Source organism: Chanos chanos, chromosome 4, assembly GCF_902362185.1.
Source record: "Chanos chanos chromosome 4, fChaCha1.1, whole genome shotgun sequence".
Taxonomy (NCBI): domain Eukaryota; kingdom Metazoa; phylum Chordata; class Actinopteri; order Gonorynchiformes; family Chanidae; genus Chanos; species Chanos chanos.
The window spans coordinates 30,166,608-30,185,378 of record NC_044498.1 but is presented as its reverse complement, the minus strand read 5'-3'; the positions used below and the strand labels follow the sequence as shown (position 1 = coordinate 30,185,378).

At 43.2% G+C, this 18,771-nt stretch overlaps 1 protein-coding gene across 1 annotated transcript; it reads left to right on the top strand.

Moving 5' to 3' along the window:
* The first annotated feature begins 5,342 nt into the window (after positions 1 to 5,342).
* Positions 5,343 to 18,714, top strand: dna2 (DNA replication helicase/nuclease 2). The gene is made up of 21 exons (XM_030772228.1): positions 5,343 to 6,109; positions 6,211 to 6,384; positions 6,538 to 6,721; positions 6,839 to 6,987; positions 7,346 to 7,477; positions 7,844 to 8,072; positions 8,318 to 8,435; positions 8,693 to 8,849; positions 9,513 to 9,704; positions 10,277 to 10,507; positions 10,911 to 11,027; positions 12,274 to 12,383; positions 12,660 to 12,769; positions 13,951 to 14,172; positions 14,816 to 15,009; positions 15,522 to 15,611; positions 15,964 to 16,171; positions 16,465 to 16,554; positions 17,400 to 17,582; positions 17,772 to 17,918; positions 18,429 to 18,714. Exons 1-21 carry the CDS (start codon positions 5,343 to 5,345, stop codon positions 18,480 to 18,482), a joined length of 3,858 nt encoding a protein of 1,285 aa, XP_030628088.1. The 3' UTR covers positions 18,483 to 18,714.
* The last annotated feature ends 57 nt before the right edge of the window (positions 18,715 to 18,771 follow it).

The window sequence follows — 18,771 nt, the reverse complement described above, 5'->3', positions numbered from 1 at the left end:
CGATACGTTAAACATTAACAATTAGATTGTCACTTCAGTCCTGTGTTAACTGCCATCATATGCAGTCTATGCTGAATAAAAGAAGTTAAACGCTTAAGTGTGGAACATGTTCACTCATTTTTCTTCCAATTTATCAACTGTGCAAACAGTGATAGAAGCTTGTACAATAATGTTACTGTGCACTTTATTAGGAACACTAGATTAATACTGAGTAGGGCCTCCCTTTTCTCATAAAACAGCCTCAATTCTTCTTGGCATGGATTCCGCAAGTTTCGAGTTCAAATTTAAGTTTATTTAAAGCCCAATATGACTGTTTACAGTCTCAGAGGGCTTTCCATGCCCACAGGTTTACATTAACCGAAGCAAGGAGGTACCCCCTGACTTAATCCTCATAGCGGGCAAGAAAAAACTCCCCCAAAAAACCAACATGATAGGGAAAAATGGGAGAAATCTTGAGAAGGACCACAGAGAGAGGAGACCCCTTCACGGCCAGACAGGTGTGCAATAGGTGCCGACCCATTGGGCAAATTGCAAACAACACAGAAACAATGAAAATGAAAACACACTAGTAGACAGAAATAAAAGGTAACAAAACAGCAGGGGGGGGGGCTCAGCCAAGGTAGGCGACACAGCCACAGCAGCTCAGGAAGAAGACTAGCCACATCCATGCAACAAGGCACAGACATCAGCCACTCACACAGAGGAGAAACGGGTTAGTAACAGAAAGTGACATGGTCAAGACAAAAGCAGAGGGGAGGGAGAGAGAAAATATGAGAGGCATTTAAGCCAGCAGAAGCGGAACTAAACTGTGCCAGGAGTTACTACAGCAGAGACTGAGCCTCCAAAATCATGTTAAATTAGAGAGAACAAATGAATCTTAAGTTTGGTTTTAAAGGTATCAAGAGAGTTTAGCTCTCTGATTTCTTTTGGTAGGCTATTCCAGAGAAAGGGAGAGCAGTAGAGGTGACCAGCAGACTTCTTTTCAACTCTTGGAACAACTAATAAACTAGCACCCTGAGAGTGCGGAGGGAGCGGGTTATAAGGTGTGATTGAGCCAGATAGGTAGGCTGGTGTAAGCCCACTGAGAATTTTAAATTTTATTTTGAGGACTTTAAAATCAGCTCCTGCGTGAATTGGGAGCCAATGAACGAAAGACAGGACAGGATTAATATGGTCCATCTTCCTTGTTCTGGTCCAGATTCTGGCAGCAGCATTCTGGACTAGATGAAGACTTCTGGTATTAGAGGCAGGCGGACCAGAGTACAGAACATTGCAGTAGTCAAGGCGAGACATGACAAATGCATGAACAATGGTTTCTGCATCAGCCATACATAGCATGGGCCCAATTTTGGCAATGATAAGAGGCCGTTTTGGTTGTGTTCTTGATATGAATGACTAACGAGAGACTAAAGTCAAAAATCTCACCAAGGTTTTTAGCTGTGGAATTTTGCGAGAGAATGCAGTTGTCAAAATTTAATGTAAGATTATTAAAAAGATGCTTGTGCACATTGACCAGTGACCAGCATTTCAGTCTTGTCTGCATCAAGCATCAGGAAGTTCATAGACATCCAACTTTTAATAGCATAGAGACGCACCTCAAGGTTAGCCAATTCAGAGCAGTCATTGTGCTTGATTGGTAAGAAGATCTGAGTATCGTCAGCATAACAGTGGAAGCTAATGTTATAGCTACGACTAATATGTAAACATGTAAATGGAGAATAGGAGAGGGCCAAGGACCAACCCCTGAGGGACACCATAGTTAAACTCTCGGCACTCAGATGTCACATTATTATAGTGGACACACTGCTTTCTCTCTGAGAGATAAGACTTAAACCAAGAGAGTGCCAGGCCACAAATGCCAGTTTGATTTTCCAGGCGCTCTGACAGTATGGTGTGATTCCTTTGATATTCAGGTCCATGCTGACATAGTTGCATGATGCAGTTTTCTGTAGATTTGTCAGCAGCACATTCATGCTGCGAGTCTCCTGTTCTACCACATCCCAAAAGGTGTTCTACTGGATTCAGATCTGGTGACTAGGAAGGCCACTGAAGAACAGTGAACTCATTGTCATGTTCATGAAATGAGTTTAAGAAGACTTTTGCTTTGTGACATGGTGCATTATCATGCTGGAAGTAACCATTAGAGGATGGGTAAATTTTGGCCATGAGGGGATGCACATGGTCAACCACAATACTCATATGCTGTGGCATTCAAGCAATGATTGATTTGTATTAACGGGCCCAAAGCGTGCCAAGGAAACATTCCCCATACCATTACACCACTGCCACCAGCCACGACTGTTAACACAAGGCAGGTTGGGTCCATGGATTCATGCTATAGGTGCCAAATTCTGACCCTACCATCTGGGTGCCTCAGCAGAAATCGCAATTCATCAGACCATGCTATGTTTCTCCAGTCTTCAAGTGCCCAGCTTTAGTAAGCCTGTGTCCACTGCAGCTTCAGCTTTCTGTTCTTGGCTGACAGATGTGAAACTTGACACGGTCTTCTGGTGTTGTAGCCCGTCTGCCTCAAGGTTCAATGTGCTGTGTATTCTGAGATGCTTTTCTGCTCATCACAATGGTACAGAGTGGTTCAGAGTTACCATAGCCTTTCTGTCAGCTCAAACCAGTATGGCCATTCTCTGTTGACCTCTCATCAACAAGGTGTTTCTGTCTGCAGAACTGCTGCTCACTGGATGTTTTTCACATCATTCTGAGTGAATTCTAGAGACTGTGGTGCATGAAAGTCCCAGGAGATCAGCAGTTACAGAAATACTCAAACCAGCCCGTCTGGCAGCAACAATCATGCCACGGTCGAAATCACTGATCACATTTTTTAATTTTTCCATTCTGATGGTTGATGTGAATATTAACTGAAGCTCCTGACCCGTATCTGCATTATTTTATGCATTGCACTGCTGCCACACGATTGGCTGATTAGATAATTGCATGAATAAATAAGTGCACAGGTGTTCATAATAAAGTGCTTAGTGAGTGTGTGATTGACTTGTATCCCTGTGTATATATCTGGAATGGTAATGAATATGTAGAGAAAAACACAATGAGAATTTTGAAGTTTAGGTATAAAATAACATTTCAGGAATACATTATGGAGGAGGAGAGGCAAGGTCATTGATTGGAATTGCTGAATCTTCACGAAGAATCAAATCTTGGCGAAGAAAATGTGATTATAAGGGTAGACATTATTACAGAACACAAAAATCTGTATGTGTTAAACCATTCAAAGGCAATACAGAGGAAGTGATTGTTACAAGACATACCAATATTAATTCTTGTCTTTATTTAATTGGCTATCGAGTTTGGGACATGAGTGGAGCAATGGAAATGGCATTGTTGAGCATATACAAATAGACTTAGATAATGTTGGAGAAATAGTATGCTCCCTTAAGATAATCATTGTAAAAATCATGATAAACACTGTAAGAATTATGTAACCATTGTTGTAGGGGTGAGTCAATGTAATTATTAAAAGTATTTAAAAAAGTAAGTATTAAAAGTTGTAACTATACAATCTTTTGTATTACGAGAAATATCAGGCTCTTTGTGTTCAAAAAGAAGAGGTCTGTGAGGCCCTTTAGGGCCTGCATGTGAGATCAGGAATGGGCTATGCCTGTGCGTTGTGGTCATTAACAAAGTATGTAGACGGTGAAACGTTCAAGAATACATGGTATGTCTTATTGCACTAATGAGAGGGGCAGTAAATATTGGTGACATCTTATGCTTGTTGTAAAAGGAGAATATGAAATAATGACGTATTGCAGAGTGGATGGGGAATCTGCGAGGTTAGGCCCGCCGGGGCAACCAACCAAAAAGAGATGAGGCAATGCATATCCTTTTTTGGGCAATTGATTAGAATATGTATAAAAACTGGTGCTTTGTGAAGGTTGCTTTAGCCACTCCTGGGACCGGCTCCGTTTGTTGTATGCTGCATTGAGTTCATGCAATAAACATATACTACATCAGAGTCTGAAGACTTTGATTATTTATTTTGAAAGTAAGTGAACAGTGTAGTTAGAATCTTAGCCATATCTGGCCCAGGCTGAGAATTCTCTCCCACAATAAATACACATCAGAGGTGAAAGAATGTGGGATAAAGTAAAGGAAGTTGGGCGTGGAAGATAAACAATGCACTTTTCTTATTTTTATTTATTCATTATAATTTTGTTTTCAGCTGGAAAGGGGATCCAAATGTGACATTTTCATGAGAATCTATTTATTTCTTTGCTTAACTAGATGTATCTTGGTCGTTCTTTCAAGTTGAATTGGGATCATGACTACACACATCCCGGTACAGTAGGTGGCGGTATGTACATTCATGTTGGTATAATAAATGTTCAGGGGTTTGTTCCCGCCTAAGACACTGCGGCTAGTTTCACACTGCAATTTGCGCCAACTTCAAAATGTGAAACAGCATGATGAAAACTAATTTCGCCACATCTGCCAAGAGATTCAGCTCTTTGAAGAAATAGTTATTTTCGTGGAATTGGGGGTCTTGAATGGATTTGTCTGAAGTCGAGTTACACGTTTTTAAGTGTCGGCGCTGATATGTTTGTTTATTTCAGTTAGCGTCGCAATTCATCATAAACCTCATCACGGCAAGGGCTAAAGTCACCGATTTCTTTTAACTGGGACGTATTTGCTTGTTTATCACACATTTCATCAAATACAGCGATGTCGAGAACCAGCCTTAAGAAACGATCCGTAAGTATTTGACTTACTGAGACTGAGTGAAAATGCTTTAGTCACCCAATAAACTAACATTGGTTGAAGTTAACTAATCGTCTGCCTAATCCAGTTAGAGTACTTGCCAAATTTAAGTTATCGTTAACTAAACTAGGTTTTTCATGTTGTGACATTTCATAGGTGAACAATGGAATGCACCAGACGAACATCTCCTCCTTTTTAAATTTAAAAGTAAGTTAGCCATCAAGGGTATATTAGCGAGTTTGTGGGTTAATACTCCTGACTTCGCACATTTATTAACCAGTGAGAAGTTACATATTTTCTTTCGCGGGATCTAAAAGATTTACCGATCAGTCGGTTTTTCTAAAGTCTAACTGTGTACTTTATCACAAATCGATACGTTATTCTACAAGAAAGAGTGTAATTATGTGTATTTCTGCTAGTTTACAGAGAATGCGACAAACTTGTGTAAGAGAAGTGCGCGGATCCTCAGTGTAACAGCTCCTGTTGTACATCCTGTACAACCCTGTGCTGAGGAGAGAGAGAATATCCCCATCTCTCCAGAGCTCTTCCTTGTTCCAGAGACCCCAGACAGTCAAATCAGTCCCTCACATCCTGCAGTATCTTCTCCTGATGGCATGTGCTCCCCTGTCTCACGCTTCAGGACCGCCCTGAAAACTGGGAGGCCCATGCAAGCCCTGGGTAACATGTGTTTGCAGGCAGTGGATCCACAGGACAAAAAGAGTGGTGCTGTTTGTTTTGGGTCAGTGAAAAGACTCATGTTTGGTTTGGATGAGCCGCAGAAAGCTAAGCGCTCCAGGACTATGCCTGTGAAAAGACCCTCAAGTCCTGTGAAGAGTTTTAACCAGTCTGACAGTCTGAATGAGTTCCTTCAGGCCATTCGAGACTCCAAAGATACAAAAGCCAAGCGAACACAGAAACCAAGCCCAAAGGAAGCAGAGAAAACGCTGGTAAAGGCTGAGCAAGTTCTCTTCAAGAGCAGTGAGAGCTCGCTGAGGGATCAGGTGACAGTGAGAGCCATGACATCACGTTCAAAGCTGCAGGGTCTCAATGGAACATTTCTGAAACAGTCCAGTGGTGTTACTCCCAAATGTCGCTCCAGTGAGAATGAGAAAACAAATTTGTTTACGCTGATTACAAAGCAGAAGGTGGATGTGACTGATGGAGAGCATGGGGTCTCTCACAGTGGCAGTGAGACTGTTGAGAAAGAAGACTGTGTCTTGCGGTGTCCTGTCACTGATAAGAGACCTATGAAGAATGAAGGTCATGTTGTGGACGGCACATCTGTCCCAGAGGACGAACTCAGCGCACTGAATGACAGCTGGTTTGATGAGAAAATGGAGCAAAACTCTGGAGAACCTAAACACAAGAAGTCAAACTCCAAGTATGTCAACTTTTTTGACTCGGTTTTCATATTCAGTTTGAAATGACTTCAATAAATTGCTTTTGGTGGAAAATAATTGTAATGGTTTCTTTGCTTTGCAGAAAGAAAGAAAGCATTCCAGGCCACGTAATCCTGGCCACTGGGCTGTATAACAGGTACTGGGTCCTTGATGTGAAGGATATTGAAGGATCGCAAGACTGCACAGAGAAACATCTCACTGTCACAGCCTCCAAGACCACTGAGCCTGCTGAAACTTGCATCCTCAGAGACGGCTGGTAATCACACTCAATCCTACCTAAAACTCCTTTATCTCCAGGCCGGAGTCAGTCTGCTATAGTTTGATTATTACTTTTCTGAAACCTGAAATAGATTATTGTAATTTTATTTATTAGGTTTTTTCTTTTTAAATTGTTTCTCTCTCTGTGAAGGGAGTCCAGTCCAGTGTCTGTGGGAGACATTGTTCACCTGGAGGGGACGTGTGTGTCTGGAGTCTGGCTTATTGATGGGGAGTCTGGGTTTCTCGTTGTCTTGCCTGATATGCTCATATCGGGGACCAGCATAGCCAGCAGCATCCGCTGTCTCAGACGAGCAGTATTAGCAGAGATGTTCAAGGTAAGACTGGAAAACTACTGTCAGGTACAGCTTTCTGTGTATACAGATCTTTGAAGATAGTGTTTTATAATGAGAGTTTTTAAATAACAAACAACTGTCTGGGTGCTGATTTCTCAGGCTTTTGATGGTGGGTCCAGGCAGATGCTAAACGGTACCATAGTTCACGAGATCTTCCAGAAAGCAGCCAAGTGTTTGGATTTCTCACCGGAGACAATTCAGCGTCTTGCCACTGAAACTCTGCACAGCCCAGACTACCTCAGTCAAATGTAAGTCCTGTCTAAACAGTCTTTAGATGAACTTTTTTTTTCCTCTTCAGAAAGCCAAAGCCTAAGACAGTGTTTAGGTCAGGCTAATTGAACAGCCATTAATTATTAATAACCATTAATTATTTATTAATTATAGACTTAATTAATCCTGTAATTAATGATTTAGATAGAAGGTATGCAGTGATGTTTGACATTTCCAGAGATGGCAAAAGTAAAAGTAGAAGTACTCTCACTAAAGAAAAGTATTTTAAGTAGAGTTACACTGACAACCGTTTTTGTAAAGTGTGAGTGACTATTTTAATATGAAGTTTTTTGACTGTATTTGGAGTGAAAAGCTGCTGTGTTTGTCTTCGGTCAGGTATGGTCTGAATCTAACTCAGGCTGACATGAGACAGGAAGTGGAGGAATATCTCCCATCACTGTCTAACTGGGCCAGTGGTTACCTGCAGAGCTCACCAGAGGCTGGCCAGAAACCACTGACACTCAAACTGTGAGTCTGTCACATCCTAGTCTACATCTGTCACATGTTAACACACAGCCATGAGGACAGCCCAAATAAATATGTCATTTGTCTGCTTGCTGAAGCAGTTACACTTGGGTGTTCAGTGCTGGATGTTCAGTCTGAGGCCTGAGTTCTGGAATAAAGTTTATAAGCAGATCAGGATTTCAGACTGAATAGAGCTGGAGTAGCTTTATACCAGTAGAGGGCAGTGTAGTGTGTTTTAGCTAAAGGCGAAGACAGATTCATTGAGAATACTTCAGCAGGTAAAATCCCCTGAGAGTAGTTTGGCTTTGTACACTTTACACTGAATGATTTGTGAGATGGTCTGAATCTGGTGGTGTGATGGTGTTTCAGGCCCAGTGAGGGGACCCTGAGCAGACAGGACACGACATGCACAGTCGCAGTCACAGAGTTTGTCGACATTGAGGAGAACATCTGGTCTCCACGGTTTGGGTTGAAAGGGAAGATCGATGTGACTGCAGGCGTGCGGATCCAGCGAAGGGGCAGAGCTCGTCTGGACCGGATCATGCCACTGGAGCTGAAGACTGGCAGGGAGTCCAACTCCATTGAACACCGTAGTCAGGTAAAGCACTATGAAACTGTGAAACAATGTCACAGCCCTCACAGTGCATTCCCATAATAGACTGTATCTTTACTGGGGTAATTTTCCCCTGAGAAACTCTCATTTTACCTCATGTCAGATAAAGTGAACTTATCAAGCGTCAGTGCAGAGGTGTTGAGTGGTTGACTGTCTCGTGTCTGCTGTCTTGGTCTGAAGCTCAGTCCTCTAATGAGTTGAAATTGTTTTTGTGCTGTTTCTGTTGACAGGTCATCTTGTACACATTGATGAGCTTAGAGCGACGTCCTGATCCCGAGGCGGGACTCCTGCTCTACCTCAAGACGGGGAATCTCCACCCTGTGGTGGGAAAACACTTGGACAGGAGAGGTGGGTTCTGCTGTCTCAGTGACCCACTACAGAGCTGTCCCAGATGGGAAATGTGCTTGTGGAAAGCGTTTTGTATAGACTGCTAATGTATGGTGTGGAATTAGTTTTGACTGGATGTGTCTCTTTCTGGGCCAGACATAATGTGTGGAACATGTATTTTGATGAGTTTAATTCATTCCCTTTCCTATGCAGATGCATGTGTGTGGTAGAAATGATCAGAGGGCTTTTATCCCTGTTCTCCTATTTGTCAATCACAGAACTCATTAAACTGAGGAACTTGTTGGCCCATCACCTTGGCAACAGCCTGGTTACCATGGAGGGGAAGACACACATGGCGCCATTACCGCCTGTCATATCAGACAGTCAGGCCTGCAGGCACTGTGCCCAGAGGAAGATGTGTGCTGTTTATAACCGGTAACCTAACCCACTGGACAGAGAATGTTGTAGCACTGATGGCATGGTTGGCATGGTTGACACTGAAATGCCATGCTGATGAGACTGTTTCTTACCGTCACCTTGTCGTCAAAGAAACTGAAGTGACACATTTGAGTAATGTAAAAAAAAAAAAAAAGCAGCAGATGTATAAATAAATACCTGCTTTTGTATTCTTCTAGACGAGGACTTACATATGCTTGCCACAGGGGCTACGTCACACGGGGCAAGGGGCTCCAGTTTAGCCTTTGTCTGAGTTTGTATTAAATAAAAGGCAATATGTGAGAGAGAGAGACGTAAGAAGTGAACCTTTATTCGTGAGCAGCGTGAGGATACATGATGTGTACATGATTATTTTGTTTTACCACTCAAACCTGTTTGTTTGCAAAAGACATTTTATCAGTAACAGAGCTGTCAGAGATGATGGGGCAAATTCAAAAGCTGGACCAATGAGTATACGACAACCTTTTAACTGGCCAATGAGTATACGACTGGGCAATTTATATCTGGGCTCTGATGGTCCTGCCCGTGTGTTGGTACAAACTTGTGTCATGTGGGAGTGGAGGGATGTTGTAATTTGTAATTGAATTGAACTGAATTTGTAATTGTATTTGCAAAAGAACTGTAATTTCTGCATCTCCACAGGGCAGAGGAGCAGGCTGCAGGGCAGAGCCCCTCGGAGCCTGCTCAGACCTTTTTGCAGGAGGAGACCCAGCACCTCCTCCCAGCTCACCTCCACTACTTCAGCCACTGGCTCCTCCTCTGCACCATGGAGGCCTCCACCATGGAGAGGAAGGGAGGCAGACAGCACATCTGGCTTCAGTCTGCCCGGGAAAGGTGAGCAGTTCCCCAGATGTAGCTTTGGGTAAGCTGGAAAATAACTTGACAGTGAGTGAGAGTGGTGCCAGCTGAAATACGCAGTTAAGCTCATAGAAATATTATCTGTGACTTGAAATATGGCAGTAATTGATTTACTCTGTGAATTGACTCATTTAAAATTAGACTGAATCCCGCTCAGAAGCCTGTACAGCACATCTAAGGAAAGCAGGAAAGCTAGGGAACATCACCCGCTGTCTGTGTTTTTTCACTCAGGAAAGCTAGGGAACATCACCCGCTGTCTGTGTTTTTTCACTCAGGAAAGCTAGGGAACATCACCTGCTGTCTGTGTTTTTTCTCTCAGGAAAGCTAGGGAACATCACCTGCTGTCTGTGTTTTTTCACTCAGGAAAGCTAGGGAACATCACCTGCTGTCTGTGTTTTTTCACTCAGGAAAGCTAGGGAACATCACCTGCTGTCTGTGTTTTTTCACTCAGGAAAGCTAGGGAACATCACCTGCTGTCTGTGTTTTTTCTCTCAGACAGACAGTTGTGTGTATGTGAGGTGTGTGATGTGTGTCTGTTCTTTGCTCAGGGAGCAGACGGGGGGCTGTGTGGGGAACATGGTGAGGACTGGGATGGTTTCCACGCTCTCTGAGGGGGTATACAGCCACAGCTTTGAGAGGAGGGGACAGGACCGTGGGGTGGCCGGAATTATCACAGGTGACAGGATCGTTGTGAGTGACCAGGATTCAAAGGTCATCGGCATAGCAACGGGTTATGTCACAGGGGTCACGAGCAGTGGAGTTAAATGTTCACTGGACAGGTACTGAACTCTGCTCATTCATATCAGGTCATATTCCGATCATATCAGGTCCTGGTTTCCTTCACCAGCTGGACATGTTGTGGGGAAAAATGAATTGTCTCACGCTTTATAACATGGTTCATAACTGCCAAATGGAAGTGTTCAGGGATTATTGTACCTGAGCATTTTGTCTGCATTACTGGACCAAGTTACTGCAGCTCTGTTGGTTTTGTTGGACTTACCAGAGCCATCACTTTTCAAACTTGTGTGTGAATTGTCTGATCATGTGCTTGAACTCTTGGTTGAGTGGAATCCTACCCAGCAGTTTTTCTAGGGCAGCGCTGTGAGTAAAACTTAATTCAGTATAATTCAGCTGTAATCTTAAATCTCTAACTTGATGCTGCTCCGTGTTCTCTGGCTGTAGGAATCTATCCAGGTATCCTGCTGACACCGTGTTCCGACTGGACCAGGATGAGGGAGGACGTGGTCTGAGCAGTCACCTCAGAAACTTGTCCATGCTGATGGAGAACTCCCCAACCAGGTCAGCACTTTGGCCCAGATTGAGTTTAAATCGAAGCAATCACTTTGGGGTTTTTTTTTTTTTGACAGTTCTGTTATTCTGTCAGTGAGAGGACTGTCTGTAACCACCAGCTGACTGCACACTGCTTATGACCTCCTCCAACACAATCACCATCTTCAGCTTTACATTCACACTGCTTACGACCCTCTCCAACACAATCACCATCTTCAGCTTTACATTCACACTGCTTATGACCTCCTCCAACACAATCACCATCTTCAGCTTTACATTCACACTGCTTATGACCTCCTCCAACACAATCACCATCTTCAGCTTTACATTCACACTGCTTACGACCCTCTCCAACACAATCACCATCTTCAGCTTTACATTCACACTGCTTACGACCCTCTCCAGCACAATCACCATCTTCAGCTTTACATTCACACTGCTTATGACCTCCTCCAACACAATCACCATCTTCAGCTTTACATTCACACTGCTTACGACCCTCTCCAGCACAATCACCATCTTCAGCTTTACATTCACACTGCTTACGACCCTCTCCAGCACAATCACCATCTTCAGCTTTTCATGCACAACAATTTTGATGGGCTGCGTTTAGTGTTGGATTAACGGATGGGATGTGATTAGTGTTGGATTAGTCAGGATGTGTTTAGTTATGTATGTGTTGCTGTGGTGTGTTCAGAGCTGAGACACAGAGTAAATTAAACATAACACATGGTGCTGCTGACTGACTGATTGAAAAATGAGTTACCTATAATCAGTGCAGCACCATACAGCTGTGCTTCAGTGCAAAGTGCTTGGACACATGCTTCACTCAGGAAGTGCAGGTATTTGAGTGTTTAGATTACTGTGCTCTGGAATGACTGATGGATAATGTGGAGGGCCTAGAATGTAGCTAAGCTTAGATGAGCTTAGTAGAGATGTGGATGGTGCCGCCTCTAACACAACTGTCTGTGTATAGATCAAGGCTTTGGAGATTAGTGGACGTGCTGAATCGTGGTGTATCGTTACTGGACCACAACATAAAGATCATCCAGTGTCACACAGCTTTACCCTGCTGTTTTTAGAAACAACTGGAAAAACTTGATTTATGGGTTTGCATGGTAACATTGGACAGGCTCAGTCATATCTTCCTGTATGTTGTGAACTGTTTTGAGGAGGGCCTGGGGGTTTTGGAGCTTTTTGGTTAATGTTTCTCTGAGGGTAATGTGGAGTGTTTTGTCCTGTTGGTGTAATGCAGTGGGAGACTAAGGGAGTTAATCGTGGACTTCAGGCCTCCTGAATTCATAGAGAATCTGAGCAATGTGTTACCCCGAGACGCTAAGGACATAGTCGCCAACATCCTCAGAGGTCAGTTTACCGATAACATCTATTTATTCTGCCCTTTCCTCCTAAAACCTCACCTTCTGCTCTGTATCAGTGTCATTTAACATGGGCTTCTTTTCCTCCTGCCCAGTGCTTTACTGACTGAGCAAGTTTTAACAGCTGTAGTTAGTTTGACTGAACACTGGTCTTGTCTTATTCAAAACTATTACCAACCATTCTCCTCTCCGTTTAAGGCTGAATCAGAGATGTGTCAGAGTTGAAGTTGGTCAGTGACACAGTTAACTGTGTGTTATCCCTCAGGGCTGAACAAACCTCAGAAACAGGCCATGAAGAAGGTCCTACTGTCTAAAGACTACACACTCATCGTCGGTATGCCTGGCACCGGAAAAACCACCACCATCTGTACACTGGTAAACGCCGCCACACTGTTAGACACAGTCAGGAAGATTTAAGTCTCTTTTCAACCCCGTTTTCCACAGAAGTTGCTATAGAGTCTGTTTAACAGCAACACATTTTGACAATGTTAAGTGACTGTTTGAATCTTTCTAGTGTTTTTGTCTTTGTATTGTAGGTTTAATTTTTACCTTATTTGCCTTGGTAGATTGTCATGACACGTGTTGAGTGAAGTGAAAAACTCTGTTTGAGATACACATGTATTATCCGACTAACTTTATTATTTATAACTTCATCATTCTCTGTCTGACACCACATAAGCTCTTCACTATGACAAACACTCTGACTTACACATGTCACGTCCCAGGTGTAATGTGGTGTTTAAGGGTATGGGTAAGGGACGCAGCATAAAAGAATTCCACCACCAGTGCTAGTTTGGGACGGTGCAACGACCAAAAAAAACCCCCAAAAAACGGACACAAGAGCAATGTAAAAGGAACATGCAATATATTATTAATATATACAAAAACTATTTACAAATATATACAAGATATTTACCATAAGTATACAAAGGGGAAAAAAGGTGAGACAACAGATGGTGCCAATGGAAAGAACTGAGCAAAACCCGCACCCGCCTCTAACTTAACCCTCATACAAAGTGATAAACTACTGTGGGGATCCCCCACCTTTCCTGTCCTTCCCCCATGATAACCACACACAAACAAAGCCGAGACACATTCCAAGAACAAAGTCCGTATACGATGCAAAGTCAAACACGGTACAGGCAAGTTTGTAAATAGCAAAAAACACAAAAGCATGAAGAGTCAAAGCGAGATTGAAATCTGTGCATTTCAAATCCAGCATCTTTAAATCGGCGCTCCATCTTTGGTTGGCCGAGACAAACGGGGCACTCTGCCTCTGGTTGGCCGGCCGGGACGAGGAGGCGGGACGCAACACCAGGCCGGACAGAGATTGACAGCTGCTTCGCACCACAGCTGGATACTTGTGTCAGGAGAGTAGGGACAAGAGAGAGAGGAAAACAAGACACAGGCAAAACGGGGGGAGGAAAACAAGACAAAACAAAACGCACAATGCGCCGCATGTAACATGCACCATCACTTCATTTCATGGCATTTCTCTCCTGAACCACGGCCTTGTGACCTGTATGTTGAGTCTGACCCGTATCCTGTGCCTTCAGGTGCGTATTCTCCATGCGTGTGGCTTTAGCGTGCTCCTGACCAGCTACACGCACTCAGCCGTCGACAACATCCTTCTGAAGCTGAAGAAGTTTAAGATCGGTTTCCTGAGACTGGGTCGGGTGCAGAAGGTCCACCCAGACATTGTGCCTTTCACAGAGGACCAGTGCCGGGGAGAGGGGATCCAAACCGTGGCAGAGCTTGGGAACCTGTACAATAAAGAGGTAGACAGAGTTATCGTGCCAACCTGTTATTAATTGATTTAATATTTCCCCTGTTATCACACTGCTGTTGGATGAATCAATAGACTGGACTGAATACGCATGAGTTAAAACTGGTTGAGTACTGATTGTAAATTTTTTTTTAAGTATGTGTCTCATATTTGAGAAAAGACGTTATTTCTCAGGGATAGCCATCTCTTATGTGAGATTTTTAAGGCTCTAGTTGAGTTTTTAAGGCTTGACTCTGAAGTATTTCAAAGCTGGATTGGTTGAGTTCACTGGCCAGATCTCAGTAGTAACAGAGCATGCCCTGATTTAGTGTCTGTTTTCAGCTCTGAATTCAGTCTAAAAATAATTATGTAACCTGTATTGAGAAACATTATAATATCACTTTAACAATAAAATAAAAAGTTAAGAAAAAATGATTTCTTTTATAAAGTTTAAGTTATTTCTTTAATAAAAAGCTATTTCTTTTGTGGAACAGCATTCATCAATATTATTTATATTATAGAATCTGAGAAGTAATTTGATAATGGTCAGTGTTGAAGTAGTAAAAATAGTGACTATGCTATTCTCTGTGAGCAGTTCAAATATCAAGTCTGTGTGTAAATGAAACATGTCTTAACGTCTGTGTGTGGTGCTGTAGTTGGTGGTGGCCAGCACATGTATGGGTGTGAACCACCCCATCTTCACACGCCGTCGGTTTGACTTCTGCATCGTGGACGAGGCATCCCAGATCAGCCAGCCTGTGTGTCTGGGCCCGCTCTTCTTTGCCCAGCGCTTTGTCCTGGTCGGAGATCACCAGCAGCTGCCGCCCATCGTCCAGAACACAGAGGCCAGGTATGTAACAGGCACCGAGTCACTCACGGGGACATCACAGATGGAGACTAGGTATGTCACAGATGCTAAGTCCCACACGGGGGCGGGTATGTCACAGACACAGAGTCAAACACAGATGCTAGGCACGTCAGACACAGAGTCGGACAGTCACATCAATCAGTGCTCTGGTAACCCCTGTCTGCCACTGTTGCTGTTTGCCTTGTAGAGATTTGAGTCTTCTCTCTCATGTCTGTGCCAATTCAATGTCAGCAGCACTGAATTATCCAGATGGAAACAGAGTTAAAAGAGCAAAACTGCTGCGTTAGTCCATTTAAGCACTGTATCCATTCCACCATTCAGTATTCTCAGGCTCTGTCTCTCTTCATACCCCTACTCCTCCACACACCTTGCGAGACCTTTACTCTGTTCTCTCGGTGATTATTTTTTCAGTTCCTGTGGAGCAGACTGACTGTTTTTTCTGTCCCAAACACTAAGAGTAACTGTGGTGTGTGTATGTGTGTGTGTTTTTCCAGAGCTCTGGGTATGGATGAGAGTTTGTTTAAGCGTCTTGAGCGTCACAGTCATGCAGTGGTACGGTTAACTGTCCAATACAGAATGAACCGGTGAGAATCTGTTCCAGTCCACCCAACCCCTTATTCTTTTCACAGTGCTCTAAAATGACTCAGATTTTCAATGTCAGTTTATCACCATGTGCCCAACTTACTGTTGTGTCAGACTCTGAAGACCGTTATCTTCCACAAACAGAGGAGTTACTTTGAATAAACATCTCTGTCAGTAATTGATTTATCAACCTCACCCTATAAGACGTATGCTGACAAGTCTTAGATTTATTCGTAGTCTTAGTCTAAGACTGTGGTAGTGTGAATTGAATTTAGGCCATTAAACTGGTCTGTTTGACCGTGAAGCTGGTCTGTTTGGTCAGTCACATGCTCTCTGGTGTTTGCTCTGTGGCAGTGCTATCATGGCTTTGAGCAATACCCTGATGTATGATGGGAAACTGGAGTGTGGCTCGGAGAAGACAGCCAGTGCCACGCTGCAACTGCCATCCAGAGATGTGGCGTGGCGCGAGGTGGAGGAGTACGTGTGTCAGCCTGAATACAGCGTCTGGATACAGTCTCTGCTGGAACCAGACAACCCTGTGTGCTTCCTAGACACCTGTCAGGTCAGACTCTGTCGCTTTACCCTGCCCTTTTTTTCCATTTCTTATTTTCAGACCCTCTGCAAAGCCAGGCTTGTGTAACATGAAAGATCTTTTCTTGGATATTTGAGTTTTTCAAGAAAGAAGTAATTTCAGTGACTTGCGGTTAAGCAGTGAAGTCTACTGATGTGGATTTATGTTCAGCAAGAAAATAGATTTCTCATGCCACATAAAAAGCAGTGAGAGTATGTTGATTTTTCTCTACTCTTCACCATAAGGAGGATGTAAGTCACGACTCATTTCTGGCTTGTCTGCAGGTTCCTGCTACAGAGATAGTGGAGACAGGTGGCGTCAGTAATCCCACAGAGGCCAAACTGGTCCACGCTATCATCAGCCTACTCCTCAAAGTAAGTACCAATCACAGTCTTTTAATGTCAAAGTAAAAGCCAATCAGAACCCTTTAATATCAGTAAAACTAAGAACCAGTCAAATCCCATTAGTGTCAGTGAAACTAAGAGCCAATCAGTGAGTATATGAGATCAAATCTTAAGTTGTGTCTGGGGTCATTTATGAACGGGATCATTCATAAATGACCCCAGGAGAACAGGAGATCCAAGCATGTGTTTGAAAGGATTTCCAGTCTAATCAAAATCCTGTTTGGCTGCTGCACTCATTTGCCATGGAGTCTCCGAGCCAGATCATGCACTCCTTTTGGCTCAGCTGGTCTCAGAAAAAACAACATCTCCTGCGTTTACAAAAAGTGCTGTGTATGAATATGCGACCGCTATCCCTCATTTTCTGAGACACTGTTTTCTTGTTTTGGTAGATGAAGTCATGATTTGATACTGTTCCCATTGGTACATGAAATAATTTTTGTAAGTTTTTGTGAGATGCAGCTGTGATTTGTGTAATGTTAGTTATTCTCTGCTTATACACCGACAGACTAAAAAATTGAGCGCCTTTACTCTGACACAGACTGATCATAACTGCTATACTGAACAGAACTCTGGTATATCTGTCCTCCTAATGGTCATTTAGTCACAGTTTGACTTCTGTCTCATTACTTTCAATGGTTTTTCAGTTATTATTTGGCTTCTTTGTGTGATGTTGAAGGTGATTAGATGCCATTTATCATAACAGATTTTTTTTTATTATAATAGTTTCATCTGTAAACATCCCATCTGATGATGATATAATAAATCATGTACGGGAGGGTTGTTCAGAGAATGAGAGACATACTGTGTTGTCACAGGCAGGTTGCCGTGGTGCTGACATTGGGGTCATTGCCCCCTACCGACAGCAGCTGAAGGCCATCTCAGGCCTGCTGGGGGCGCCAGCGCTCAGAGCTGTGGAGGTCAACACCGTGGACAAGTACCAGGGCCGAGACAAGAGTGTCATTATAGTGTCGTTCGTCAGGAGTCATCTTGATGCAAATGTGAGTGAGACACGTCTTCTCGGGGGGGTGTAAAAGCCTTAGAGAAAGTTTTGGATGAACTTCTCAGTGATATGCTCCTACAGCAGTTTTTCTTTTTTTGAGGGTTGTCTTTTGGTGTCTGCCTCATTTTTTGGTGTTGTTTTCTGAAGTTGTAATAGTTGAATGTGTGGTTTGTTCTGACTGTTGTAGTTGGGAGAGCTGCTGAAAGATTGGCGCAGGCTGAATGTGGCTGTGACCAGAGCCAAACACAAACTCATCATGTTGGGTTGTGTCCCCACACTGCGACGCTATGCACCACTGGAGAAACTTCTGGACCATCTTCGGCGGGAGAACATGATATCCTTTATAATGTCCAAAGAGAGTGAAGTAACTTTCTGCCCCCTTAGCATTAGATCCCTACCCCCTGCCCACCTTTCCTAAGAAATGAATTTCAGGAACCTCTTGGTGAGACAGACCCAACCTATACAGTTAAAGACAACTCTGCTCTTTCTCCATTAACTGCAACATGATGTGGAGTAGGTCTCAACTCCACGTTAGTGCTGGGTTCCATTGTTGTTAGTGTAATGTGAAGTTTCCAGCAGGCATGAACCTACTTCATACTGAGCTGCATCTCTGTGAATGCCCACATTTCTGAGAACATTTACACTGCCCTCCAGATATTTTCATAATCTTTTCAGTGGGTACTCTATTTTAATAGATAACAAAACGCTGCATTTCAGGTTTAACTTTAAATTTGTATGGTAAATGGCATTGAATGGTAAATGAAATTCTGTTGTTCTCCATACAGAGTCAGGGAACAGTGCTTGTGATTCCTGTGAGTGTGTTGGTTCCCTTAACTGAGACTACATATCCCAGCTACCTCCAGCCGCCCACGAAGCACTACCCGTCGTCCACCTGTGATCCTCAGTTTTCGTCTGCCATCTTAAGGTTTCATGCCTGTGATTCTCAGTTTATGTCTGTGATCCTAAGTTTATGTCTGTGAGCCTCAGGATCCATTGTGGTCTTAAGCATTGACCTGTGATCCTTAGTTTATATCCATGATCCTCTGCATAGATCCCTGATCCTGAGTTTACATCTGTCATATTAGGACCTTTGGACCATACCAGTGTGTCACTGGTCAATATCTTACCTCAACACAAACGCTACTGATATAGGGAGCTTCATGCTGTGAAATACCGAATCACTTGAA